General features: G+C 44.9%; 1 protein-coding gene across 2 annotated transcripts in view; it reads left to right on the top strand.

Annotated features, from left to right (window-relative positions):
• RAB3GAP1 (RAB3 GTPase activating protein catalytic subunit 1) overlaps positions 1 to 27,365 on the top strand; it is a 245,296-nt gene that overhangs the window by 80,786 nt on the left and 137,145 nt on the right. For both annotated transcript variants that reach the window (XM_073634286.1, XM_073634287.1), the window contains exons 10-14: positions 1,577 to 1,645; positions 3,779 to 3,852; positions 5,349 to 5,441; positions 15,556 to 15,725; positions 23,099 to 23,194. In XM_073634286.1, coding sequence (XP_073490387.1) covers positions 1,577 to 1,645; positions 3,779 to 3,852; positions 5,349 to 5,441; positions 15,556 to 15,725; positions 23,099 to 23,194 — 502 coding nt within the window. The remainder of the gene's footprint in view (positions 1 to 1,576; positions 1,646 to 3,778; positions 3,853 to 5,348; positions 5,442 to 15,555; positions 15,726 to 23,098; positions 23,195 to 27,365) is intronic.

Below are 27,365 nucleotides of genomic sequence, written 5' to 3' on the forward strand. Positions count from 1 at the left end.
CTTTTTATTTATTTTTTTACACCTTACTGTCTTGGTGAACACTGACACTATGACAGAGAAATGGGCAATTTCCTCAAGCCTGAAAGCAATGCAGTTTCTGCTCTGCTGTCTTTTTAGATAAACTAAAGTGCTCTGAGGAACCTTTTGTAGTAAATGATTTTTTTTGTACATCAAATAATGTGAGTGTACGTGTGTGTGTGTGTGTATATATGTGTATATATATATATATATATATATATATATATATATATATATATATATATATATATATATATATATATATATATATATATATATTATAAAATTAGGTGCCGAGGCACCTAATTTTACCACAAAAAACTGGGAAAACTTATTGACTCGAGTATAAGCCTAGGACGAGACATGCGCATCTACTGTAAGTGGAAAAGGGGGTAAACAATGCCCATTTGCATGCCTCACTCTGACCATTTGCAGCCATAGGTCCCCCGAACTTCAAACTCTATAGTTAAGGGTTCTTAGATGCCCCCTAGCTACAGCCAAAATATGGGGTCTCTGGACCCAAAGGGTCCCAAAATGACATTGCTGCAGATAAACACAGTTGACAGAATTTGGGGCCCCCTATCTCAGGGCCACTTGGTACTAGGAACCCCAAATTTAGTGTGCAAACCCAGTGGAACGAGCACTACAACATATCCAAAGCTGGGGTTCCTAGCACCAAGTAGCCTCGAGATACGGGGCCCCAAATTTAGTTCGGAAAATGTCAAGCACTTTTCTGCAGCAGAGAATGACATTTTCCGAACCGAATTTGGGGGCCTGTATCTCGGGGGCCACTTGGTGTTAGGAACCCCAGCTTTGGATATGTTGTAGTGCTAGTTCCACTGGGTTTGGGGTTCCTAGCACCAAGTGGCCCCGTATCTACGATAGATACGGGGCCCCAAAGTCGATTCGGAAAATGTCATTCTCTGCTGCAGAAAAGTGCTTGACTCGATTATAAGCTGAGGGGGGCATTTTCAGCACAAAAAAATGTGCTGAAAAACTCGGCCTTTATACGGTATATATATTATATAAATAATATATAATGTGTGTGTGTGTGTGTGTGTGTACACAGAATGAGAATATTATCAGTTTTAAGGGATTCCATCCTCCTATTCCATCATGGTTCATATATATATATATATATATATATATATATATATATATATATATATATATATATATATATATATATATATATATAGTGTTTTATCAACGTGTTGCATAGAATGTGATCAACTGGTTATGACTGACTTACTACAAGTATCATAATGTTGAGGCTCTAACCTTGCAGGCTTATCGTACTTATAAATATATATTCACTCTTTGGTTTTAGCTTTACATTGTCCGAGTCTGACTTTGTACCTTCTAAATCAGGAGGCCCAGAGGTTACCTGAAGTCTTACAGCGGCCGCCCTATCAGCTGGCTGACTTTTCAGTTTCCGAGTGCGCATGAAACTGTCAGTGAAGCTGTTCTGTTCTTTCTAACTGCTAAAAGGACAGTGATGCTCCGTTACTTGACTCTATTATGTATTTACATTATATTGTCTGTGTTTTTCTCCTAGTGAACTTCACTTAGCTACCACATGGCCCTGTCTGACTGAAGGCATTATAGTGGATAATGATGTGTATTCGTGAGTACTACTATTTTAATATTAAGTATGCCCATGCTATCCAAGATCCTCTGTATTGCTGTCTTTTTCATTAAAAAAAAGGGATGGAGGACAAAGTTCATCACCACTTTTACTGTAGAGATCCCTTAAAGGAGAAGTACAGCCAAAGCTCGTTTGGCTGTACTTCTCCTGTGGATCACAGGAGTGAAGTTCGCTCTGCACTCCTGAGACCCATATTCAGCTGACAGCAGGCTGAAGCCCGCTTTCGGCTGATGTCACAGAGCTGGTCCATACTCGTGCAAGATCGCAACAATAAAGTTGGAATCCGCCCAAATACCTGGTTTGGCACCCGGCTCAGCCTTTCAGCAAAGCGCTGAGAGCCTGAGTCGGCTGCTCCCGCTCCCTCCACAGCCCAGCGCTCCAGTGAGCGAGGGGGGGGGGAGGGGACAGAGCAGACAGCTGTGACTGACCGTCACCAGCTCACTGCTAGGGGAGCTCTGAGAACTGAGCAATCCATGGTGTTAGATCGCTTGGTTCTCAGTGTTGGAGCCGGTAGGGAACAGATGCTGCATCCACCCCGGTAATTTATGATTCTAAAATTAAAAAAAAAATTAACTTTACATACTTCTCTTTTAAGCTCTGTTGAGTCAGCCTCACTACAAATGAATCAAGACACAATGGGGTTGATTTACTAAAACTTAAGAGTGCAAAATCTGCTGCAGCACTGCATAGAAAGCAATCAGTTTCCAGGTTTTATTTTTTAAATTTTTTTTATCTAAGCTTAAGGCCTCATGTACATGGCTGCTGCTTAACGGACGTTTAGGAGCAGTTGGGCATTTTTTTTATCTGCTCCTGAACTCTCCTCTGTTATCTTATCAGTACATGTACACAGGGCCGTTTAAGCCCCTTTCACACTGGGGTGGGATGTGCGTCAGCGTTTTAGTGGCAGTATTCGTCCGCTATCGGGGAGGTTTTACTCCCCGCTAGCGGCGGAGAAAGGGTTAAAAACCACTGCAAAGCGCCTCTGCAGAGGCGCTTTGCCGGCGGTATAGCCGCACTGCCCCATTAATTTCAATGGGCAGGAGCGGTGAAGGAGCGGTGTATACACCGCTCCTTCACCGCTCCGAAGATGCTGCTAGCAGGACTTTTTTTCCCGTCCTGCTAGCGCACCGCTCCAGTGTGAAAGCCCTCGGGGCTTTCACACTGGAGACACAGCAGCGGCTGTTTCGGGTCGGTTTGCAGGCGCTATTTTTAGCGCAATAGCGCCTGCAAACCGCCCCAGTGTGAAAGGGGTTTTAAAGTCGTTTATAGGCAGTTGAGTTTAGAGGCCTTTTTTGGAAAGCAAAAAAATGAGTTCAGAAGGCTGAGTTTTAGCGCCAAACACTTCTAACCACAGCAACTCGCGTTTAGCCGCGTTTCGTTTACAGGTGTTTTTCATTTTTGGCCATTTTGAAAAAAAAAAAAAAAAAAAGGCTTCTAAAAAACAAACGTGCCAAAACGCCTCTGAACGCGGCATGTAAACGCGGCAAAACGTGGGTTACTATCTGTCAAGGTAAATCGTTCAGGGGAGGTTGTAAAAACGTCCCGTGTATATTAAGCCTAAGTGAACAAGCTGAAGTTAGAAGCCAAATCGGCTACCATGCACAAGACTTTGTACTCTAGTTTTAGTAAATTGACCCCAGTATGTTGTTATGTTCATAGGATGCTTACCGCCTTTGTGCCCCTATTATGTACACAGAAAGTTCAGCTGATATTTCCTAGCAGTAAACAAGGAAAATTCATCCTACAGTGACCTATAAATTGAATTATTTTGTGGAAACCTTCATTATAATATGTTTATACATTTTTCTGAATGTTGGTCATTGGTTTAACAGAAACCTTATTCTCCGAATATACTGATTAGTGCTTCTGACTGTAGGCAAAAATCCGACAGGTGGATGTGCAGAAGTCGATCAGTAGGCCAACTTCAATGCAACCTCCCTGCTCATACATGGATTGAAATTTGGCTGGTCCCTGCTAAACTGATCAAATTTCCATCCATGTATGGTCGACTTTAGTCTTTTGTTTCTGTACTGTTGCCAATTGTTACCTTCCCAAAAACTTATTTTCCATTACACTGCACTGAATAAGTTTTATGTTTGCTTTCCTGAATAGGGACTTGGATCCTCTTCAAGCTCCACAGTGGTCTGTCCGAGTCAGAAAAGCAGATAACCCTCAGTGCATGCTGGGTAAGCAGCCATCAACTAAACATTATGACATGCTGTGGTCTTTACAGGATGACAGTGGAAGGAAAACTGGAGGAAAGGGTTGTCTATAGCAACCAGTTACAAATCGGGTGTAATTTTCTTTACTGCAGGTTATGTAATTAGTTGGTATGAACACATTTTTTGTTTTGTGTTCTGCCTCTATATATCTTTATAGGCGTGTGCACATTTAAAGTGTATGTCTGGATAAAATAAGCCATTACGCTACATCTTGCAATACAAGCACATTTCCCCATGTTTTGTCTCTTTTCAAAGTGGTTGTAAACCCTCACATATACCCAGCGATATGACTGGCATCAGGTGATACACAGAGATGAACACAAATCCTCTTACATAAGTTGTACCTGTTTATCAAAGTCCAGAATTTATAATTCTTGTCTGAGCTGTGAGAAAGCAGAGGTTAGATAGCTAAAACACTCTGCAGAGTTCAGTGGGGAGAACTCTGAGAGCTGATTGGAGGAAAGGGAAACATTCCCCCCCCCCCATTCACATTCTCACGTAATGCACTAGGTCGGTGCGCCCTCCTTTCTTTCCTTTTTTTTTTTAGTCTATGAATACCCATTATTCTGAGGAGAGCTGCAAGACGGCAATTACCACTGAGGCATTCGGTCATACCACACATTGAGGAACTTAATACCTGAGCGCAGGAGAGATATCTGGTTTTGTTTGCTCCCTCCCCGTCACCATTTTTCTCTTGGTGTCAGGAGTGATTCATGCTGATAGCAGAGGAAGGAGGCAGCAGAGAGACGTGACACTTATTGCTCTTAATTGAGACAAGTACACACTATATAGAGGGATATTCTCTGTTCATTAGTCATGTCTGAGGTTTTACAGCCACTTTAAAAATGCTGCAAATGTGGACAATTACTTAAAAGTTTAGCGAACTCCTAACTTTCTGTAGTGGTCAGACAACATTGCCTCTGCTGCACTTAAACCCCAAACAGTGTTGGACTGAGTGTTTCCTTCTGGACTACAGAACACCCTCTCCACATTTCTATGACATGAGGGGGAGGTATTCTGTTGTCCAGCCAAGGAGAACTAGAACCATACCATTTCAGTTCATCAGTTAGGAGAACATTGGATTTCTGGCAACATCACCATATTTTTTTGTGTACTTGCAGATTTGTAAAGAGACTAATGAAGTTTTTTTTTTTTTACTTTTTTTTTTTTTTACTTTGGCCATGCATTAACTTTAAATCCAGCCCCTTGTTAATGTGTTAGCAAAATAAGAAAACAATGACCTGTATTTTTAATATGCCATAAAATTGAGTCTTAAGCTCTGGATCTGGCAGTGGCTGTTTCTGTTTGTGTAGTGCATGCTCGGATGATTTGTTTAAGAAAAGAAAAAAAATTGATCTGACGATCTAGCTGTCAGATCACATCCATGTGTCCAACTGTCCTGTAATGTTTTTAGGATTGGTTTTCATCGACATTTCTTGACCTAAATTTTTATTTTTCAGGTGATTTTGTTACAGAGTTTTTCAAACTTTGCCGGCGTAAAGAGTCCACTGATGAACTTCTGGGAAAATCTGCTTTTGAGGAGAATGGAAAAGGTAGTTATTGAAGGTTATTTCTGGTGGTGTTGGTTTGCACTGTTTTTATTGTTCAAATCCACACTCTAGCTCAACTATGTGTAGTTATAGGGTTTTAACAGCCTGGTTTGAAGATACATTTTGGGGTATACGCTTCAAGAGACCATGTCACATAAGCAGCTGCAGGGCCGCCAATAGGGTGGTGACAACCACGTCTCCTGTAGGGAGCCCAGTCAGCAGGGGGATCAGTGTGGCGGGAGGACAATTACAGAACGTCCACGGTGTCTGTGTCTCTTCCTCCAGCAGCTGAAAGCCGATTGCTCCCCCTCTCCCTACCAGGGGCTTGTAGCTGCTGTAGGGAGAGACACAGACACCATGTATCATTCTGTAATTGTCCCACTGCACCTCCACTCCCTGTGCTACCCACATCTGATTCCCCTTTGTGTGCCCGGGCCCCCCGCCCCCCAACCGCCCGCAGCACTGGTGGCTTTTCTCTCCTGCAGGCTGCTGCGGGTACACAGTAGGATGGTGAGTGGGGGAAAGGAGCGGTAAATGTAATTTCCCTGCCCTTTCCTTTTCTGAATTGGACACAGTGAGCAATTGGTACCGATCACTTCTATGTCCATTAATAACTGAGTATAGTAAATTATGTATGCTGTGCTTCAGTTTATGAATGAACAGGGGCCTCTGTCTCCTGTTCATTCATCTTCAGTGCAGCTGAGGCTAGAGAGAAGGCAACTAAAAGAATATGTCTCCTTTATTCCTTTCTCTGTCTCAGAGGTGAGATGTTAGGGGTCTGATATTTCATCCAAGCCCCTCCACCCTCCAACAGTGTTGTAAAAAAAAAAAGTAAAATAATTTAAAAAATGTAAAAAATAATTTTTAAAAATGGAGGGAAAAAAACATTTTTAAAAACTGGAAAAATCATTTAAAAAAAAATTGTATTTTTGTAATTGGGGAGGGGGTTGGGGACCTTTCAGCTAGGCTGTACAGGGCCCCATGATTTTATTTTGCTTCTCCTGGTGCCTGAACTGAAGAACGCTGCACTATTGCAAGAAATTATCCCTCAGAATCTGCTGCGAAACTGGTACTTCTAGAAGGGTTGATGTTCTCTGTTCCCACAGTTCTCACTGGTTCATTGTGTTGACCTCTAAGTCACTGCTGTATCCTGAAATGTCACAGGGGTCAGCAGTAACAACTGGTGACAACTGTAGAGGATCACATAGTCGAGCCTTCCTGGAAGTGTTCGTTTTCCAGTAGACTTCAGGAGATTATTTTTCAGCAACAGAGCTGCATTCAGTGGTGCAGGCAGCAGGTGAGGTAAGTATTCAATTTCTTCTATACAGATATGTACTTTGCTCATGCTGTTTAGTTATGGGGCAGTAATTAGAGGATATTGCTGCCTAGATAAGTACAGCATTCCATATATAATATGCCAAGAAACACCCCCACATATGGGGATAAGAAGGACTTTACTGGTACCAAGGGAAGACACAATTTTAAAACAAATATACCTTTAGTTACACAATGTTAAAAAAATAGTAGTTTGTGATGTCATCATCCGTGCCTCGGATCAAGGATCAAGTGACAGCACACCACACGCCAGACCAAGACACCCGCAAAATACACCGTTCTAGGGACATTTGGATATTCATCCTTTGGCCATTCAGCTGATATTCTAGGCCCCAGTGACTGTCCGCTATACCTCTATGGAAATTACATTGGCATAGATTACAGGATATGGCAGACACCATGCACTTAAAAATCTGCCCAATAATCACAGTCTGACAGCCATGCAATACTAGAACAGACCTTATTATCTCCAGTGCCTGCCTATACATGGAATCATTACACTGGAATCAATATATATGTAAAAAAAACTTTTCGAACCCTCAGCCCCTGAGGAAGGTATCTGAACACTTCATACTGGAAACGTGTTGGGCATTAGGGCATTTACACTGTATGATGTTTATGTGTATAGTTTCTGTTTTGTTTTCCATGTGATACACATTGTGCATTCTCATCATATGTAGATTTTATATGTTTTTTACTCTATATTATTAAAAGATTATATTTTATTCATCATTGAGTTGGGTGGTCTGTCAAAGTCCCATTTGAGGGGCTTACCTTCTTTTGTTCCAATTTATAGGAATGGGACCACCATGCTCTGTGTGACATGATGGGAGTCTCTCTTTTTTTCTATGAGATGAAACAAAGTTCAGGAATATTCCTTTATCTATGTATACTACAAACTGTATGATTGAATCGGTTCTGATATCGCTGTTTTACTAACCTGACAGCTTATTATTCTAAATAGGAAACCTTCATTTTGTTTGGAAATATTAAAGATTCTAACTACCAGCAAGAATGAGTCCTTACATTTAAAGAGCACCTGTCATTTCAGATCCATCATGGCAGCGCCTATTAGCGGGCATCCACTCACCTGCTGCCACCACGTCCCTCCCCTTGTTGTGTCTCTGCCACATCACCAGCCGTCCCATTAAAGTGAACGAGACTTTTGGTTTGTCAACAGCGGGTCAGAGGAGGAGCCACTGTGGGACAGAGATGACAGTTGCTCTTTAAAAATGATGATTTAAATCAAGCCTTTTTATTAGTGATTTAAATCGCCCTGGTTTTGTTGATGGGATTGTAAGTATAATAGCACCTAAGCCTGGTACACAGTTTTTTTTCATCAGCTCGATTAGAGCCGCTGTACTAACTATGCAAAGTTAGTGCAGCAATCTCTCCTGCTGAGCTGTTGTGTTCTGCTGGGGGGGAGGCCCCCTCCCGCCGGAACACTCCGATCAGCGTTCTCCGCCATTGGCGGAGAGCGCTGATCGGGAGTCGGTTGGCTACTGTTCTTCTAGCATGCACGTCCGACAGAAGCCGGCCAGGGTGGCATACACCTGAGCTGAATTTCAGCCATTTTTTTAAGAACCGGCCAATGTCTCCCGATTTTCAGCCCGTGTGTACAGGGCTTAAGAGGACGGAAACCTTTTATGTGATTCTTTGCCCACTCAACTGCTTTCTAATATTTCTTTCTCGAACATCACGGGACACAGAGCCTCAGTAATTACTGATGGGTTATATAGGTATCACTGGTGATTGGACACTGGCACACCCTAACCAGGAAGTTCAACCCCCTATATAATCCCTCCCCCTTGCAGGGATACCTCAGTTTTTACGCCAGTTTCTTAGGTGATGGACGTGTAAAGATGTCCTGTGCTGAGCTCCAAAGGGAATATCCTATATCCTTTACTGGGGCAGGCCAGGCGAACCGGATCCATTCCAAAGTGTCTTTTCTAGGCCGAATTGGATGGTACCCGGGCCTCGTGTCCGAAGAAACAAGGTTTTACCTGTAACGCTTCTCTTTTTAGAGAGCTGGACCCCGCATATTAGAAAATTGGTTTTTCTAGCCTAATTTCTAGCCGGGTGCTTTACAGGGCCAGAACTGTGGATCCCCCTATTCGTAGGGGGCCCCAGTCTCTGACGGTTTTTTCAAACGGAGCCCACTGTGAGAGGTGAAGATTGGGTCTGTACAAGAAACCCTGCGGCTGGATAAGGTAGGGGAGATTCCACAGAATTTTTTTAATTCTAGTAGGTTTCTCCTTTAAGGTAAATGCATGCTATGCCTATTGTGACCACCGGGGGCTGCCAAGAGCACAAACCTTTTCATGCTGATGTCTGTCTCAAGTGTTTGACACTGTACAAGCTCCTCTGGCCTGCTCCAGGTAGGATGGATGGGGAGCTCTCCTCAGGGATATCTCCCCCCAGACTAGGGGGGGGGCCGCAGGTGATTTGTAAGGCGGTTAGACACCGCATTTTCACCGCCGCCGCCACTGCAAGGGCAGGCCCATCACTACCAGCCTCTCTCCCTCCTCCCCCTCCCCCAGCCTCCTCCATGTTGGTTCAGAAGGGTTGGCTAGCGCGGGAAGCGCTCGTTTTTTCAAAAAACGGGGGGGAGGTGGGACGTCAGCACAGCGTGCTCAGACGCCCACCACAGGACCAGCTGCAGGCTATTAAAGACACTGATTGCAGGTGCACTAAGCCTTCTGGAGGGACACAGAGCTCACTGTCGCATGTAAGGTGGGACACAGGCATTCTCCTAGGCAGCATTTACTAAAGTAACACCAGACTGGGCATTGGGTAACGCGGCTTTTAGCCAGACTACATCGCTCAGCAGTCAGTGTTCATTTTGTGATACCTCCACCTTGTTGCTTTGCACTATGGGTAGAAGAGGTTCAAACACCCCAAGAACCAGAGACTCTAGGGGATCTCGTTCAGGTTCTGAGGGACCCCTGTCTGCAGCATCCTCCCCCCCCTAAGGGGCCAGGGACGGCTAGCCAGGGAGAGCCGTCGGGGTCAGGGGCTATACCTGCTTCTGGCACTTCAGCCCCTGTATACATTACACAGGAGGTTTTTTCCTCAACCATTAATGGTCTAGAGGAAAGATTAATGGCCGTGATTATGTCTTCACTTGGTGAACTAGGCCTTCCTCTGTTCCCCAAGACCCTCAGGAAGAGGAGCTCTGGGATAAAGGAGAGGAATCCCTTTCAGAGGATCGGGATGGGACGGATGATTCCTCTTCGGAGGAATCAGGTGGAGAGGGACCCTCTGCGACTTCCTAAGAGGAGAAAGTCTTAGTGCAGATCCTTACTGGATTGGTCCGCTCCACATTTAAGTTTTTTTTTATTTATTTCAGGTGCTTATATAGCGCCGTCAATTTACGCAGCACTTTACATATACATTGTACATTCACATCAGTCCCTACCCTCAAGGAGCTTACAATCTAAGGTCCCTAACTCGCATTCATACATACTAGGGACAGTTTAGAGAGGATCCAATTAACCTACCAGCATGTCTTTGGAGTGTGGAAGGAAACCAGAGTATCCGGAGGAAACCCACGCAGGCACAGGGAGAACATGCAAACTCCAGGCAGGTAGTGTCGTGGTTGGGATTCGAACCAGTGACCCTTCTTACTGCTAGGTGAGAGTGCTACTCACTACACCACTGTGCCCATTTAAGTTGCCCATATCTGAATCAGTTAAAGAACCCTCTTCTTCTTTAGGGTCACTGAAACCTCCTCAAACAGCACAGGCTTTTCCTGTTCATAATTTACTTGAAAAGCTCCTTTATGCTGAGTGGGATCACCCAGATAAACGTTTTTTTCCGCCGAAAAAGTTTTCAACACTTTATCCTATGGAAGAAAAGTTTATGAAAATGTGGGGAGTACCGGCCATTGATGCCGCCATTTCCTCCGTAAATAATAGTTTAACTTGTCCTGTAGACAATGCTCAGATGCTCAGGGATCCTGTAGATAAAAGGATGGAATCCCTGTTGAAGGATGTTTTCTCCTTAGCAGGTTCAGTGGCTCAACCTGCAGTAGCAGCGATTTGAGTCTGTCAATACCTAAGAGACCATGTTAAGCAGGTCATCAAGGTTTTACCTGAACAGCAGGCCCAGGGGTTGGCTAACCTTCCAGCGGCCTTATGTTATGTTGTGGACGCCATCAGAGATTCTATCATGCAAACCTCTCGTCTGTCGCTGGGGTTAGTGCATATATGTAGAATCCTATGGTTGAAAGGTTGGTCAGCCGAAGCACCATGTAAGAAGCTCCTGGCTGGGTTTCCATTTCTTGGTGAAAGGTTGTTTGGAGAAGACTTGGATAAGTATATCAAGAGAATCTCTTGTGGGAAAAGCACTCTCTTACCTGTTAAGAAGAAGAGTAAGCGTCCCTCTTTCAAACGGACTCTTTCCCCAGCGCCAGGGGCTTCAGTCTCCAGGCAGTCTCGACGGCCTCCTCTGTCTGGGTCCAGAGACAAGAGTCAACCCCAGGGACAAAAGAAGTCCTGGGGGAAGAAGCCTACTAGGCAAAACACTAAGACCTCTGCATGAGGGGGCACCCCCGCTCGCTCGAGTGGGGGGAAGACTGCGACAGTTCCCAGGGCTCTGGCAGGAGGATTTCCAGGACAGATGGGTAATCTCCACGGTAGCCTTAGGGTACAAGCTGGAGTTTTAGGAATTTCCTTCTCCTCGTTTCCTCAGGTCAAGTGTCCCCAGAGATCCAGAGAAAAAGCAGTCGCTCCTTCTAGCGTTAGAGCGACTTTTGTCGCAGGAGGTCATTATGGTGGTTCCCGCGAAGGATCAAGGATTGGGTTTCTATTCCAACCTTTTTATGGTCCAAAAACCAAATGGGGATGTCAGACCCATTTTGGATTTAAGGGATCTGAACCTATTCCTAAGGATTCAATCTTTCCGCATGGAATCAATTCGGACAGTAGTCTCCACCCTGCGGGGAGGAGAATTTCTGGCATCGATAGACATCAGAGATGCATATCTGCATGTGCCCATTTTTCTGCTCATCAGAAGTTTCTGCGCTTCGAGATAGGACGCCATTTCCAGTTTGTGGCTCTGCCTTTTGGGATAGCCACTGCACCTCGAGTGTTCACAAAGGTCTTGGCTCCTCCTCTGGCCAGATTAAGGGCTCAGGGTATAGCTGTCATAGCATACCTAGACGACCTGCTCCTGATAGACCGGTCGGTAGCCTCCTTGAACGGGAACTTGAGGACCACAGTCAAGTATCTGGAACACCTAGGTTGGATCCTCAACCTAGAAAAATCTTTCCTAAAACCAGTAAGAAGACTAGAGTATTTGGGTCTGATCATAGATACAAGCCAGGAGAAGGTATTTCTACCTCAGGCAAAGATCACTGCCTTAAGGGAGCTGATTCTGGCAGTCAGGACCAAGAAGGGTTCCTCTGTCCGCCCTTGTATGAGGCTGCTAGGAAAGATGGTGTTTTCGTTCGAAGCGGTTCCCTATGCTCAGTTCCATTCAAGAATACTGCAGCACAGTATTCTGTCGGCCTGGAACAAGAGGGTTCAGGCATTAGACCTTTCCGATGCACCTGTCTCATGCGGTGCGTCAGAGCCTCAACTGGTGGCTCATACCCAAAAATCTGCTGAAGGGAAAATCCTTTCTACCGGTTACCTGGACGGTGGTAACAACAGATGCCAGTCTGTCGGGTTGGGGAGCAGTTCTGGAACAGTCTGCGGTTCAGGGGGTATGGTCTGGGACCGAGAGGACCCTAACCATCAACATTCTGGAGATCCGTGCGGTATATCTTGCCCTAAAGACCTGGACTATAAGGCTACAGGGTTGCCTGGTCAGGATCCAGTCCGACAATGCCACAGCAGTGGCTTACGTCAATCATCAGGGAGGCACCAGGAGCGGAGCTGCTCAAAAGGAGGTGAACCAGATCTTAGTCTGGGCAGAGAAGCATATGCCATGCATATCGGCAGTTTTTATTCCGGGGATAGAGAACTGGTGGGCGGCCTATTTAAGTCGCCAGCAGTTACTTCCAGGGGAATGGTCTCTGCATCCCGATGTCTTTTGGGCCATATGCCAAAGATGGGGGTTCCAGATGTAGATCTCTTTGCATCCCGATTCAACAAGAAGATAGACAGATTTGTGGCAAGGACAAAAGATCCTCTTGCACACAGGACGGATGCGTTGGTGACTCCGTGGCATCGGTTCTCACTGATTTACTCATTCCCGTCTATTCTGCTACTGCCACGACTCCTTCGCAGGATCAGGCAGGAAAGGAAGTCAGTACTTCTGGTGGCCCCTGCTTGGCCCAGAATGATGTGGTATGGGGAAATAGTAAGGATGACGGTGGGTTCCCCGTGGACACTACCGGTACGCCCAGACCTGTTATCTCAGGGTCCAGTGTTCCATCCTGCTTTACAAACGCTAAATTTGACGGTTTGGCTATTGAGACCCACGTTCTGAAGAGTCGTGGGCTTTCAGGCCCTGTGATATCTACCTTGATCAATGCAAGGAAGCCAGCTTCCAGAATGATTTATCATAGAGTCTGGAAAGCTTATATATCCTGGTGTATATCCAGGGGTTGGCATCCCAGAAAATATGTGATGGGTAGAATTCTTGATTTTCTACAGTTGGGATTAGAGATGAAGCTGGTCTTGAGTACCATCAAGGGCCAGGTCTCAGCCTTATCAGTATTATTTCAACGGCCACTTGCTTCGCATTCTTTGGTCTGAAGCTTTATGCAGGGGGTGACGCGTCTTAATCCTCCGGTTAAGACGCCTCTAAACCCCTGGGACTTGAAATTGGTTCTGTCTGTGTTACAGAAACAGCCTTTTGAACCAATACGTCTGATTCCTTTGGTCTTGCCAAGGAAGTTAATTTTTCTGGTAGCCATCTCTTCTGCTAGAAGAGTATCAGAATTAGCAGCCCTTTCCTGTAAAGAACCTTATTTGATTGTACACAAGGATAGAGTGGTACTGCCCCCTCATCCTAGTTTTTTACCGAAGGTGGTTTCAGATTTTCATCTAAACCAAGACATTGTTCTGCCTTCCTTTTTTCCAGATCCCTGTTCTCCTGAAGAAAGATCACTACATTCTTTGGATCTAGTAAGAGCAGTTAAGGCCTATCTGGAAGCGACTGCTCAGATTCGCAAAATGGATGTTTTGTTTGTGCTGCCAGAAGAGGACAGGCAGCATCAAAAGCTACCATTTCTAAATGGATTCGACAGTTGATCATTCAAGCTTACGGTTTGAAACAGAAGATTCCTCCGTTTCAGATCAGGGCACATTCCACAAAGGCTATTGGTGCTTCTTGGGCAGTGCATCACCGGGCCTCTATGGCTCAAATCTGCAAGGCCGCAACCTGGTCTTCAGTCCATGCATTCACCAGATTCTATCTGGTGGATGTGAGAAGGCATGAGGATATCGCCTTTGGGCGTAGTGTGCTGCAGGCAGCGGTACAGGGTCCTCAGGTCTGATTGCACCCCACTTGGTTGTGGTTCCCCCCCCCTCAGATAGCATTGCTCTGGGACATCCCATCAGTAATTACTGAGGTTCTGTGTCCCGTGATGTTCGAGAAAGAAAATAGGATTTTTTAAAACGGCTTACCTGTAAAATCCTTTTCTTTCGATGGACATCATGGGACACAGAGGTCCCGCCCCTCTTCTAATACACTTATATTGCTTTGCTACAAAACTGAGGTATCCCTGCAAGGGGAGGGATTATATAGGGGGTTGAACTTCCTGGTTAGGGTGTGCCAGTGTCCAATCACCAGTGATACCTATATAACCCATCAGTAATTACTGAGGCTCTGTGTCCCGTGATGTCCATCGAAAGAAAAGGATTTTACAGGTAAGCTTTTTTAAAAAATCCTATTTTTTAAAAATTTCTGGGAGAACAAAAGATCTTGTAGATGTCACCTCTTCTCTTAAAGCCAAGATTCAGAGTCAGCCCGGGTTCACACTCTTACAATGCGGGAACCAGCGCGATTCCACTGCCAGTTCCCGCGCCGCATCTCTCCCGCAGACAGTTCACACTGCCCTCGGCGAACCGCTGCGGGTGTCAATACAAAGTAAATGACACCCCCCAGATGTGAACACCCATGCGATCCGATTCCAGTACAGGGAAAATAGAAAGTCCCTGCTCCTTTTTTTTGTGTGAATCCAATGCGAGTTCAGTCATACAAACTGTATGGCTGAACTCTCATTGCACAGACATCGCATGTGATCAGCACAGCAATGCGGGTGCGAATCACATGCGATGTCTGTGTTCGCATACGTGTGAACCCAGGCTCAGTCTCAGCTCACACTGATACGGTGAGAATCTAATGCGATTTCACAGTGCGATTTTTGCTGTGACGTGCAATTCTAATGCAGGCTAATGAAATTTCTGATGAGATTCGCACCGAACCTGCACTAAACTCGCACAGGACCCTTTTTTAACTTGATCAGAATCGCACTGCATAGATGTGAATGTCCTTCCTTGAAAACGATGATTTTTCAGGTGGCATGCAAAGTTATGCCTTTCAGATCGGAGCTAATCTGCATCAGTGTCAACCGGGACTCAAAGTTCAGACAATTCAAGTGCACTTAATGAGTACGATTTCCGTGTTTTCCCCATGATCTCTGGTGCAGTTCTGTCTAATTGAGAGCTGGAGAAAAAGGAATTTGGATTTTATTAGCACATTGTGCAGATTTGCAGCGAGGCAGAATGAGCCAGTTGCTAAGCAGCACCTCGCAGATCTCTAAATTAATACTTTCATAGAGTCAGCTTTCTCATACAATGTCTTTTTTTTTTTTTTTTTTTTTTTACAGACACGGCTGATATCAGCCAGGCTCTATCGAAGCTCACCGAACCAGCCCCAGTCCACATACACAAACTCTCTGTCACCGGCATGGTCAGCAGTGCCAGGAAGAAGATCCGCAAACATCGCGGCGCTGACGAATCCCCGTTAAGCAACGATGTCCTGAATGCTGTTTTATCTGTAGGTTTTTTTTATTTTAACAGGTTTTTTTTTTCACCTGTTGTATATTCTCAACATGACCCTAATTTAACGAACTCATCTTAGCAGCTAATACAAGTGTTAATTAGGAGATGCTGTAGTGTTGGTTGAGTGTGAATTAATCATATCTGTTGTTTACCTTGTTAACGGTTCAGCCCCCTGAATATATTGGGTAGGTTATGGCGTTAGAAACATTTCTCTCTGCTCCTGAAATCTGCCAGCTGCGTAATAAGGCTATTTTTACCTGTGCATATCTATCACGTTAATCAGCTGGGTAATGGTGTCAGAAAACAGGAAATTCAATATATACTATATATATTCAATATATATATATATGTGTGTGTGTGTGTGTATATATATATATATATATATATATATATATATATATATATATATATATATATAGTGTGTGTGTGTATATTATGTATGTATATACAGTATCTCACAAAAGTGAGTACACCCCTCACATTTTTGTAAATATTTTATTCTATCTTTTCATGTGACAACACTGAAGAAATGACACTTTGCTACAATGTAAAGTAGTGAGTGTACAGCTTGTATAACAGTGTAAATTTGCTGTCCCCTCAAAATAACTCAACACACAGCCGATTAATATTTAAACCGCTAGCAACAAAAGTGAGTACACCCCTAAGTGTAAATGTACAAATTGGGCCAAAGTGTCAATATTTTGTGTGGCCACCATTATTCTCCAACAAAACAATAGTCTCCTGCGCTCCAGTGTCTTGCTAGATACGAGTGGGGTATTCTATTCTTTAGTGTAAAGCAAAGGCTAGAATCTTGCAGCCCTCCTCAGAACAATGGGTGTTCATACAGCTAAAGAGAAAACAGGGAAAAAAAAGAAGGCGCACCGGCCTAGTGCATTACTGATAAAAAGTTTTAATAAAAGTATAAAAACAATGGTTCTACTCACAAACATGCGTGAATACAGGCTTTTCATAGCAATCAAAACTGCATCCCTTGGCACCTGCAGACAGGACCTGATGATGGGAGGTACAAGATAGCACCCTGAACGGCTGACGCGTTTCCGGGGCGTGCCCCCTTCTTCAGAGCCTAGGCGGTCTGTAGCTCCTCTGTCTTGTGTGCCCCAAAATATACGTCCACATGTCCACACCCCAGGTGACCACTACCCCAATAGGCCACGCCCATTAACATGAGCTGGCTCATGTCAGCTACAGACCGCCTAGGCTTTGAAGAAGGGGGCACGATCCCGAAATGCTTCAGCCATTTGGGGTGCTATCTTGTACCTCCCGTCATCAGGTCCTGTCTGCAGGTGCCAAGGGATGCAGTTTTGATTGCTATGAAAAGCCTGTATTCACGCATGTTTGTGAGTAGAACCATTGTTTTTATACTTTTTATTAAAACTTTTTATCAGTAATGCACTAGGTCGGTGCGCCTTCCTTTTTTCCTGTTTTCACCATTATTCTCCAGCACTGCCTTAACCCTCTTGGGCATGGAGGTCACCAGAGCTTCACAGGTTGTCACTGGAGTCCTCTTCCACTCCTCCATGACGACATCACAGAGCTGGTGGATGTTAGAGACCTTGCGCTCCTCCACCTTCCGTTTGAGGATGCCCCACAGATGCTCAATAGGGTTTAGGTCTGGAGACATGCTTGGCCAGTCCATTTCTTTTACCCTCAGCTTCTTTAGCAAGGCAGTGGTCATCTTGGAGATGTGTTTGGGGTCTTTATCATGTTGGAATACTGCCCTGCAGCCCAGTCTCCGAAGGGAGGGGATCATGCTCTGCTTCAGTATGTCACAGTACATGTTGGCATTCATGGTTCCTCAATGAACTGTAGCTCCCCAGTGCTGGCAGCACTCATGCAGCCCCAGACCATGACACTCCCACCACCATGCTTGACTGTAGGCAAGACACACTTGTCTTTGTACTCCTCACCTGGTTGCCACCACACACGCTTGACACCATCTGAACCAAATAAGTTTATCTTGGTCTCATCAGACCACAGGACATGGTTCCAGTAATTCATGGCCTTAGTCTGCTTGTCTTCAGCAAACTGTTTGAGCTTTCTTGCGCAACATCTTTAGAAGAGGCTTCCTTCTGGGACAACAGCCATGCAGACCAATTTGATGCAGTTTGCGGCGTATGGTCTGAGTGACAGGCTGCCCCCCCACACCTTCAACCTCGGCAGTAATGCTGGCAGCACTCATACGTCTATTTCCCAAAGACAACCTCTGGATATGATGCTGAGCACGTGCACTCAACTTCTTTGGCCAACCATGGTGAGGCCTGTTCTGAGTGGAACCTGTCCTGTTAAACCGCTGTATGGTCTTGGCCACCATGCTGCAGCTCAGTTTCAGGGTCTTGTCAATCTTCTTATAGCCTAGGCCAACTTTATGTAGAGCAACAATTCTTTTTTTTTTTTCAGATCCTCAGAGAGTTCTTTGCCATGAGGTGTCATGTTGAACTTCCAGTGACCAGTATGAGAGAGTGAGAGCGATAAAACCAAATTTAACACACCTGCTCCCCATTCACACCTGAGACTTTGTAACACTAACGAGTCACATGACACCGGGGAGGGAAAATGGCTAATTGGGCCCAATTTGGACATTTTCACTTAGGGGTGTACTTTTTGTTGCTAGCAGTTCAGACATTAATGGCTGTGTGTTGAGTTATTTTGAGGGGAGGCCTGGCTCGTAGTCTCCGCTCTAATTCATCCCAAAGGTGTTCTATCGGGTTGAGGTCAGGACTCTGCAGGCCAGTCGAGTTCCTCCACCCTAAACTCGCTCATCTATGTCTTTATGGGCCTTGTTTTGTGCACTGGTCCAAATCATTTGGTGGAGGGGGGGATTATGGTGTCGGGCTGTTTTTCAGGGGTTGGGCTTGGCCCCTTAGTTCCAGTGAAGGGAACTCTTAAGGTGTCAGCATACCAAGACATTTTGGACAATTTCGTGCTCCCAACTTTGTGGGAACAGTTTGGGGATGACCCCTTCCTGTTCCAACATGACTGCGCACCAGTGCACAAAGCAAAGTTGCAGGAAATAAATTTGCACCGTGTATGGCCTGCCTTCCAAGTCAGTAGGATGTGTCCCTTGTGCTTATTCCTCTGCTGTTAGTGAAAATCTTCTTCCATTGTGCCCCACCACGGCACCAGTAATCTTCTGGTGCTGGTGGGCATAATACAACTGAGGCCCTTTTCACACTTGTGCGACTTGTCCTGCTACTTGGGACTGAAAAGTCGCATGACAAGTTGTACCCCATGATGATTTCCAATGAGTACCCTTCATATCTGTGTGACTTCAAGTCAGTCCCTGTACTACTTTGGTCCAACTTTGATGCGACTTGAGGTCCATAGACCTCAAGATTACACAAGCATTGCTTCAAGTCGCGTCAAAGATGCGTGACTTTCAGGTCGTACAAGTGTGAAAGGGGCCTTACAGGCTGTCACAGGCTCTCATTATGAGAGCCTGACTTTGCCCGCCATTCTTGCTGCCTAGCTGCTCCATTCAAAAAAGCCGTAACTACAGCGTCTATGAATGGAGGACGGGCAGACGATTGATAGCTCTGCCCTCTCCACTCATAGATCTTGTTTCATTCATGCCCTAATATGAGTTCTGTGAATGCAGCAGCTGGGCAGAAAGAGTGGGCATGGTTGGGCTCTCCTGATGATTGCCTGTGACAGCCCCTTAGTTGTTTTACTCACCCCCCCCCCCACCACCACCATCTCTGCACTGGAAGATGACGATCGAGGATTGTAACTGAAAGAAGAGGAATCAACACAAGGGACACATCCTACTGACTGTAATTTATGTCCCTTGTGCTGATTTTTTGTTTTTGATTTTGGCTGCACTTAGACTTTAAAATACATAGGTCTTTTACACGAGAAGTTTAAAAAGTTTGGTGAATGGTCCGATATCTCAACTGGGCCAGGTGAGCGCGCATGCACACGGCTATCCATAGACATGTCGAGAAGCGCCACCTTGCGCGGAGTACATGTAACCGTCAGGGGTAAACCCGCTGCGGACAGTCGAATGTAGTCAGTGAGAGAGGTAGGGTCACAGTGCAATGGAGCAACGAGTGAACATCAAGTTCTGCTACAAATTGGGGAAAACGGCGACGGAGTGTGAAAGCCATGAGCAGGATATGTGTTTACGATGGTTCAAGCGCTTTTGCGAAGGGAAGGAAACCACTGAGGATGAGCCACGTTCGGGTCGACGAGCAGAACCCCAGACATGATCAAATGCTCGCACGTGATTGGTGACTGACTCTACAATTGATGGCGGAGGAATTGGACATTAGCAAGGACACGGTGCGCACCATCGTCTGCAAAGATTTGGGTAAGCGGAAGATCTGTTCCCGGTTTGTGCTGCACAAGCTGACAGATGAACAAAAAGCAAAACTAATGGAAACCTATGAAGATCATGTGTGACCAAGGTCCATCCTTTCTGCAAACCACCGCCACATGGAATGAGATCTGGTGCTACCAGTTCCAGGATCCAAGCAGCAATCGATGGAATGGCGTTCACCCTCTTCGCTGCAACCTAAAAAGAGTCGCCTGAAAAAGTCCAAGGTCAAGACAATGTTTTGCGGACGTGGCGGCAATCCAACAATGTGTGACAGCGGTTCTGCAATCGATTCCTAAAGAGGCCTTTGCTGACAGCTTCCAGAAGCTTTACGAACGTTGCCAAAAGTGTGTTGTGAAGGATGCCGATTATTTTGAAGGCCAATAAAGGTAATTTGTTTGTTTGCATTTTCTGTTTTGTTTATTTTCTGATACCGTTCATCAAGCTTTTTAGACCCACCTCTTATTTTTATATATACATGTATCTGTCAAAAAGGTCGACTGCATATCCTGTGTAGCGGGTGCTGGCAGGCTTCAGTCTGCCACGGCTATGTCATACGAATGAGTCCACCGCACTTCCAAAAGCTTCTTGCTCAATAGTTACTTTCTTTATTTGCAGCACACATCTTATGACATGCACAACAGTTTCAAGCCTCCAGGCACTGCTAATTACACTGAACAGGCAGCCTCATTAAATACTAATTCCAAGTGGAAAACCCACAGGTCAGAAGCACAAACACCATCCACCATCGCAAAACCAGCAACCACAACTTTTGGGAGTGCGGCGACTCGTTCGTATGATATAGATTTATCTAGATAGATAGATCTATCTATCTATCTAGATAGATAATAGATATATCCATCTAGATATAGATAGATATATCTATAGATATATCTATAGATATATCTATATCTATAGATATATCTATATATATATATATAGAGTGGAGAGACGTCAGGCTCCTGGACTGTGTGTTATTTTCTCATCCACTGCAAGGCAAGTAGGTAAAAGTGTTAATTGGTAATAATTAGTAATTTCAAGAGCCACTCACATTAAACATACTATATTTTTGATTAGTACACAGGCTTCATCCAAAGGACACATCGTTACATTTCTTATCATGTAGCACAATAGTGCCTAGAAATCTGGACAGTGTTGAAACTGAGAACTTGTGTACGGAGAAGGCTAATTAGAAAGCAAACCCCAGAGGCAATGTTTCTTGGCTGCACTCCTATGCATGTCAGCCTGTTTTAGGGAGGCAGCAGGTTGACATAGAGAAATAGCACCATGTGATCGGTAGGGATGCCAGCATAGTAAAATCCTCTACACTCTCCCGATGATCTTCTGTTTCATTATTACATCATCTTGCTACACTCCTGAGAAAATTTAAACATCAGGTGCATGGAGCACAGGGAAGATATTGGGTGCAACAAACCGAACAGATTTTGCAGCCCTCACCAGGAGTTGGAACTACTCGGGGAAGTTGATTTATTAAAGGAAAATAAACAGTGCACTGCAAGTGCATTTGCTCTAGATCTGAGGGGAAGCTCTGCTGATTTCTATCATCCAATCATGTACAAACAAACGTGCTGTTTTTTTATTTTCCTTGCATGCGATTGGTTATTCTTTGCAAAGTGAAGCTTTGCCTTATTTATTAAGGTCTGGAGCAACAGTATACAGTATTTCCCTTTAGTAAATCAACCCCATAATGTTTGTCAAAGTTGCTGGACTACTCCTGATAACACAGTGGGGGGGGGGCCCCAGAAGAGGAAGATCGGGGCTGCTCTGTGCAAAACTGCTGCACAGAATAAGTACGCAGAATAAGACCGCTTACCCACACGACGCCATACACGCTGTCTGCCATCTGCCCTGTACAGTGAAAACCGGGATTCATCCGTGAAGAGAAAACCTCTCCAAAGTGCCAGGCGCCATCGAATGTGAGCATTTGCCCACTCAATTCGGTTACGATGACGAACTGCAGTCAGGTCGTGACACCGATGAGACGGATTCTGATAGCTTGTGCAGAAATTCTTTGGTTATGCAAACCGATTGTTGCAGCAGCTGTCTGGGTGGCTGGTCTCAGACGATCTTGGAGGTGAAGATGCTGGATGTGGAGGTCCTGGGCTGGGGTGGTTACATGTGGTCTGCAGTTGTGAGGTCAGTTGGACGTACTGCCAAATTCTCTGAAACGCCTTTGGAGACAGCTTATGGTAGAGAAATGAACATTCAAGGGCAACCGCTCTGGTGGACATTCCTGCAGTCAGCATGCCAATTGCACGCACGCTCAAAACTTGCGACATCTGTGGTGTTGTGCTGTGTGATAAAACTGCACATTTTAGAGTGGCCTTTTAGTGTGGCCAGCCTAAGGCACACCTGTGAACAATATTTGAGAGAAATAGGCCTTTAGTGTACATAGAAAAAGTAGTAGACCTTTGAGTTCAGCTCATAATAAAGAGGTTGCGTTTTATAATTTTGCTCACTGTATATAATGAAGCCAGCTACTCCACGTAAAATTCATTGCTTCAATCCTTTATTGGCTACATAGCAGGTTCAGCAGTAACACCCTAACCGCTTTGGCCGAAGCCTTAATCCTTCAATAAGTAAGACTTCGGTGGAGACTCGTTAGCGCTTTACTGCTGTATCTTGCCATGTTGCCAAAAAAGAATTGATGCAATGGATGTTACTGAGTGGCCGGCTTCATTATATTAGACAAATCATAATCTGTTGGGTACAGGTCAATAACGAGATAAAAAGGTGAGAGAGTCGAGTTGGGCTTCATTTTGGGATTTTGAAAACCTTGGTTTGTCTTCGGAAATTTCTAGGGGGTCTAAGGAGGAGTTCCTGTCAAAGGTCCCCCGTTCCTATTCACTTCCCATTCCTGGAAACCAATACCTATATTTTTTTTCTTGCACCGATTTCAAAAGATGCAAAATTCACAATGCTGGAGAGGTTTAGTTCAGAACAACCATCAAAGAGTGTCTTATTGCCTCTTTCCCATGTGTCTTCACATTTCTTATTTCTTCTTTTTCTTCTAGTTCCTGTTTCCAGATGCAAAAGTACTGGATGGAGGGGAGCCAAAGCCCAGTGGATCTGCTGGAGATATTGCAGCTAATGCAGACAGTGATGAATATGTAAGTATACAAGCCAACTAGTTGTAAGTGTACCATGGTGGGGGTCCACAGAGTACTTATGTATGTGGAACGATTTCAGGGAAACACTCGTCTCATAAATCAAAAAAGACAGGACTAGGGGACCAGACTTCTGCCCCAGCCTTTGATGAAGAGTGTGTCCAGGAACAAAGAGTAGATTCAATTTATCACTAGGAAAGTCTTAAAACATGTTTATGGACATTTAGGGGTACTGGAAAAAATTTGAAACATTTTTCAAGGTACTTAAAGTGATGTTAAAGCGGGAGTTCAAATACTGCAGCTGCTGACTTTTAAAATAAGGACACTTACCTGTCCCAGGGTCCAGCGATGTCTGCACCCGAGGCCGAATCGTCCCTCGGTCCTCGAATGCTGCCACCGCCATCTTCAGTAAGGGAATCAGAAAATGAATCCTTGCGGCTTCACTTCCCTGTTCCCTACTGCGCATGTGCGAGTCGCGCTGCGCAATCCGAATGGTCCCTGCTGTCTCTGGGACCCGCGTGTGTCCCAGCAGACAGCGCGGGGGGGCGGGACGTGGCGTAGACTCCCTTGGGGGTCTATGCCCAGAAGGGTGCAGATACCTGTCTTAGACAGGTATCTGCACCCCCCTCCCCCCTAAAAGGTGCCAAATGTGACACCGGAGGGGGGGAGGGTTCCGAAAAGCGGAGGTTCAATTTTTGTGTGAACCTCCGCTTTAAACCCATTTTTAGCAAATTAAGATGTCAGTGGCAGCACTTCTGCTTCGTCTGAAGCTTGTGCAATCCAGTCCTTTCATTCACCCAGGTCCCCTGATCGATGCCCTTACCTACTTGCCACCCAAACCAATTTTGACACTTCTCTCCTACATGTAAAAATCACCATTTTTTTTTTTTTTTTGCTAGAAAATTACTCAGAACCCCCAAACGTTTTATATATATATATATATATATATATACCCTAGGGAATAAAATGGCGGTTGTTGCAATTTATGTCTTATTTGCGCAGCAGTTTTTAAAATGCATTTTTAAAAATACAAAACCCTTCCATGAATTAGAAAAAAACAACATACAATATTTACTCCAATTTTTTTGTATAATGTGAAAGATGATGTTGCGCTGAGTAAATAGATACCTAACATGTCATGCTTTAAAATTACACACTTGTGGAATAGCACCAAACTTCTGTACTTAAAAATCTCAATAGGCTACGCTTTAATTTTTTTTTTTACAGGTTACCAGTTTAGAGTTAGAGGTCTAGTGCTAGAAATATTGCTCTCGCAATCGCAGCAATACCTCACATGTGTGGTATGAATGCTGTTTACATATATGGGCGCAACCTATGTTTGGGGGGACAGGGTCACTTTTTCATTTATTTATATTTTATTAAATTTTTTATTTTTGATCACTTTTGTTCCTGTTACAAGAAATGCAAACATCTCTTGTAATAGGAATAGGGCATGACTGGTCCTTATTACAAAAAGATCTGGGGTCTATAAGTCCCCATATCTTTCCTCTATGCTCTCCAGCAAAAAAAAAAAAAGGCAGTGTTTACATCTGCCTGGGCCGAAATGATGTCGCTTCCGTCTGAGGGTCATAGAGCTAGCCAGGGACCATCTGGCTCTATGACCCTACAACTCTATAAACCGCCACTGCCGGCAGATTCTGTCCTTGGCTCCCTGATCACATGGGCGCTATGTGATGGCTTTTACAGTGCAGGGAATCACCTGCTGAAAAAAAGATATCTGATGCCTGTAGATGCAGGCATCATTCAGATATCGCCACTTTAAGTCCCCGACGTCCCAATGGAGCCACCTTTATCTACGTGCTCATAGAATATCTTTCCCGCCTCTTGTCTTGCGCTGGACAGACAGAGGAAAAGAATGAAGCATGCACAAGAGCACTAGTAATGATGGGACATCTAGTCCTTTTTTTTTTTTTTTTTTTTTTTTACATTTAGAGTGCACTCTCCCAGCTAGAAGTTTGGAGAAGCCACACGGAGGATGCTGAAATTTGTGCTGCTTAAAGGCTTTGTTCACCTTTGCAGGAAAACTGCCTATGCAGTTAAGGTGCAATAAGAGATCAAAACACTATGCTGCTATGAACAATATTGAATTATGTACCGTCTATTGCTGTAGGACATTTTCGCCCTTTCAGTAGTCTGCCTTAGCCTGTGTTTTCTGGCTGTTGCTAGGACATGACGCTTCACCTGACAGTCCAGCCATTGATGCCAGCCTCTGTCATCACATGAGCTCGCTCTCTCTTTCGAATTCTGAACGTTATGCATGCACCCTCATCTGTCGCAGTAGAGCCAAGCTCAGCACCACAGTGATAGGGTAGATAGTGAACCGTGCACGGTTCTGCTGTTTTACTTTGAGGATGGATTGCTTCACAGTACCTGCAGCTACAGAGGTCATTGAGAACTTATTTTTCAGTTAATTTACTGCTTGCTAAGAAAATTTAAATACTTGTCCCTAGTCTGGCCACACATTTTCTTTTAAACAGAGGTTTGTTGATCCCAGTTGAGTCCCCCCTGTGAATACATAGATACAGTGGGAGAGATCAAGCGATGTTGATTCAGTGATCTGTCTTTTCTTTTTTTTTTCGTTCAACCCGCTGAACGAAAAAAAAAAACTGTAGTATGTACCCAGCCCAAGACCCCTTTCACCCTGGGGCCGCGCCGCGTTAGCGGTAAAGCGCCGCTAGTTTTAGCGGTGCTTTACTGTCATTATATTGGCGCTTTTTGGCCGCTAGCAGACTGCTTTTAACCTCCGCTAGCAGCCAAACAAAGCGTTAAAAGCGCCCGTGTTGTGGCGCTACCGAAGCGCTTTGCAGGTGCTTTGGCAGCGCTGCCCATTCATTTCAATTTGGGAGCAGTAAACCGCCGTCCTGCAAGCGCACCGCCCCAGTGTGAAAGCACTCTGGCTTTCACACTGGGGAGGCTTGAGAGGCGCTTTACAGGTGCTATTTTTAGCGCTAAAACGCCTGAAAAGCACCTTCATTGTAAAAGGGGTCTTAGTCTTTCAGGAGATTGCAAGTCATGTAAAACTGCAAAATGAGGAGATAATGGCGTTGGGGAAAACCTATTAGTGCAGCATTATAGCTGCCTTGTAGCAGCTCAGGTTAAAATCTGTAAGGTCCTACAAATACAAGGTTCCCTTTAAGAACAAATCTTTGTGTTCACCATGAATTAATAAAGCCCCTGAAATGACCACTATAATAACCGTGATTGTTAGTAAAGCATGTCTGCTTTGCTCGGTGCCTGGAGTTATCTGCAATGTGGTGACTGCTGACACCAGTTCTAGTAATTGCTGCTGTATAATCAGAAACCTACTGTATTCCTTCAAGGATAATTAGATTTTAACAACTTACAAGGGACAATAAACCTAAATTATAGTTGGGCTTATATAAAAGAGCTATTAATAGCTTTCTCAAAATAAGTATGTAAAACTTTGTAGAAGTTATCAGGGCTAAGTATTTTTGTGATGAAGTTTCGATCCAAGCAGAGGGGGGAATATTCTCTTGCACACAACAGGCTTCCTATCATTCAGTTTTTTTCAGCTACTTCCTGTCTGGCAGAACTATATAGAGCTTCATGACCAGGGCCGCTGATAAGGCAGCACAGCCAGCCCTCCTGTACCAGGCCCCATCAATTCAAAAGGGGGGCAAGGGCATCTGCTAAGCAGGAGGGCTGTCTGTACTGCTTTATTACAGACACCGAGCCTCTTGTCCCCCCCATTGCAGAACTGCCGGCTTCTCCTTTTCTCCCTCCCTCCAGCTGTGCTGCAGTGGGATCAGTTCAAGCACATCATCCCCCATCATCCTGCTGTTAGGGCCCCCCCTGTGTGCCCTTTTCCTGGGCAGTGCTGCTGGCTTCTCTCCTTTCCTGCCGGCAGCTGCTGAAGATACACAGGACCAGCACAATCTTGAGACTTGTCACCCGTTTGGCTGAAAGGACAGGCGATCTTATTGGACGCCTAGGAGGAGGGGAGGAGCCACACACTGGAAGCCGCTGTGATGGCGGAGAGGACACAGAACCGCTGTCTACCGCCCGCTAACTGCCTATGGGGTAAGTGCCGGAAGACAGAGCAGGGGAGGTGTTTGCCGCCCCCCCCCCCCTCTCAAAAATAAACACCAGCTGCCACTGATAGCAACCCCTTCATTACCAGGCCATTTTCTGG

Source organism: Aquarana catesbeiana, linkage group LG06 (assembly GCF_042186555.1).
Source record: "Aquarana catesbeiana isolate 2022-GZ linkage group LG06, ASM4218655v1, whole genome shotgun sequence".
Classification (NCBI taxonomy): Eukaryota; Metazoa; Chordata; class Amphibia; order Anura; family Ranidae; genus Aquarana; species Aquarana catesbeiana.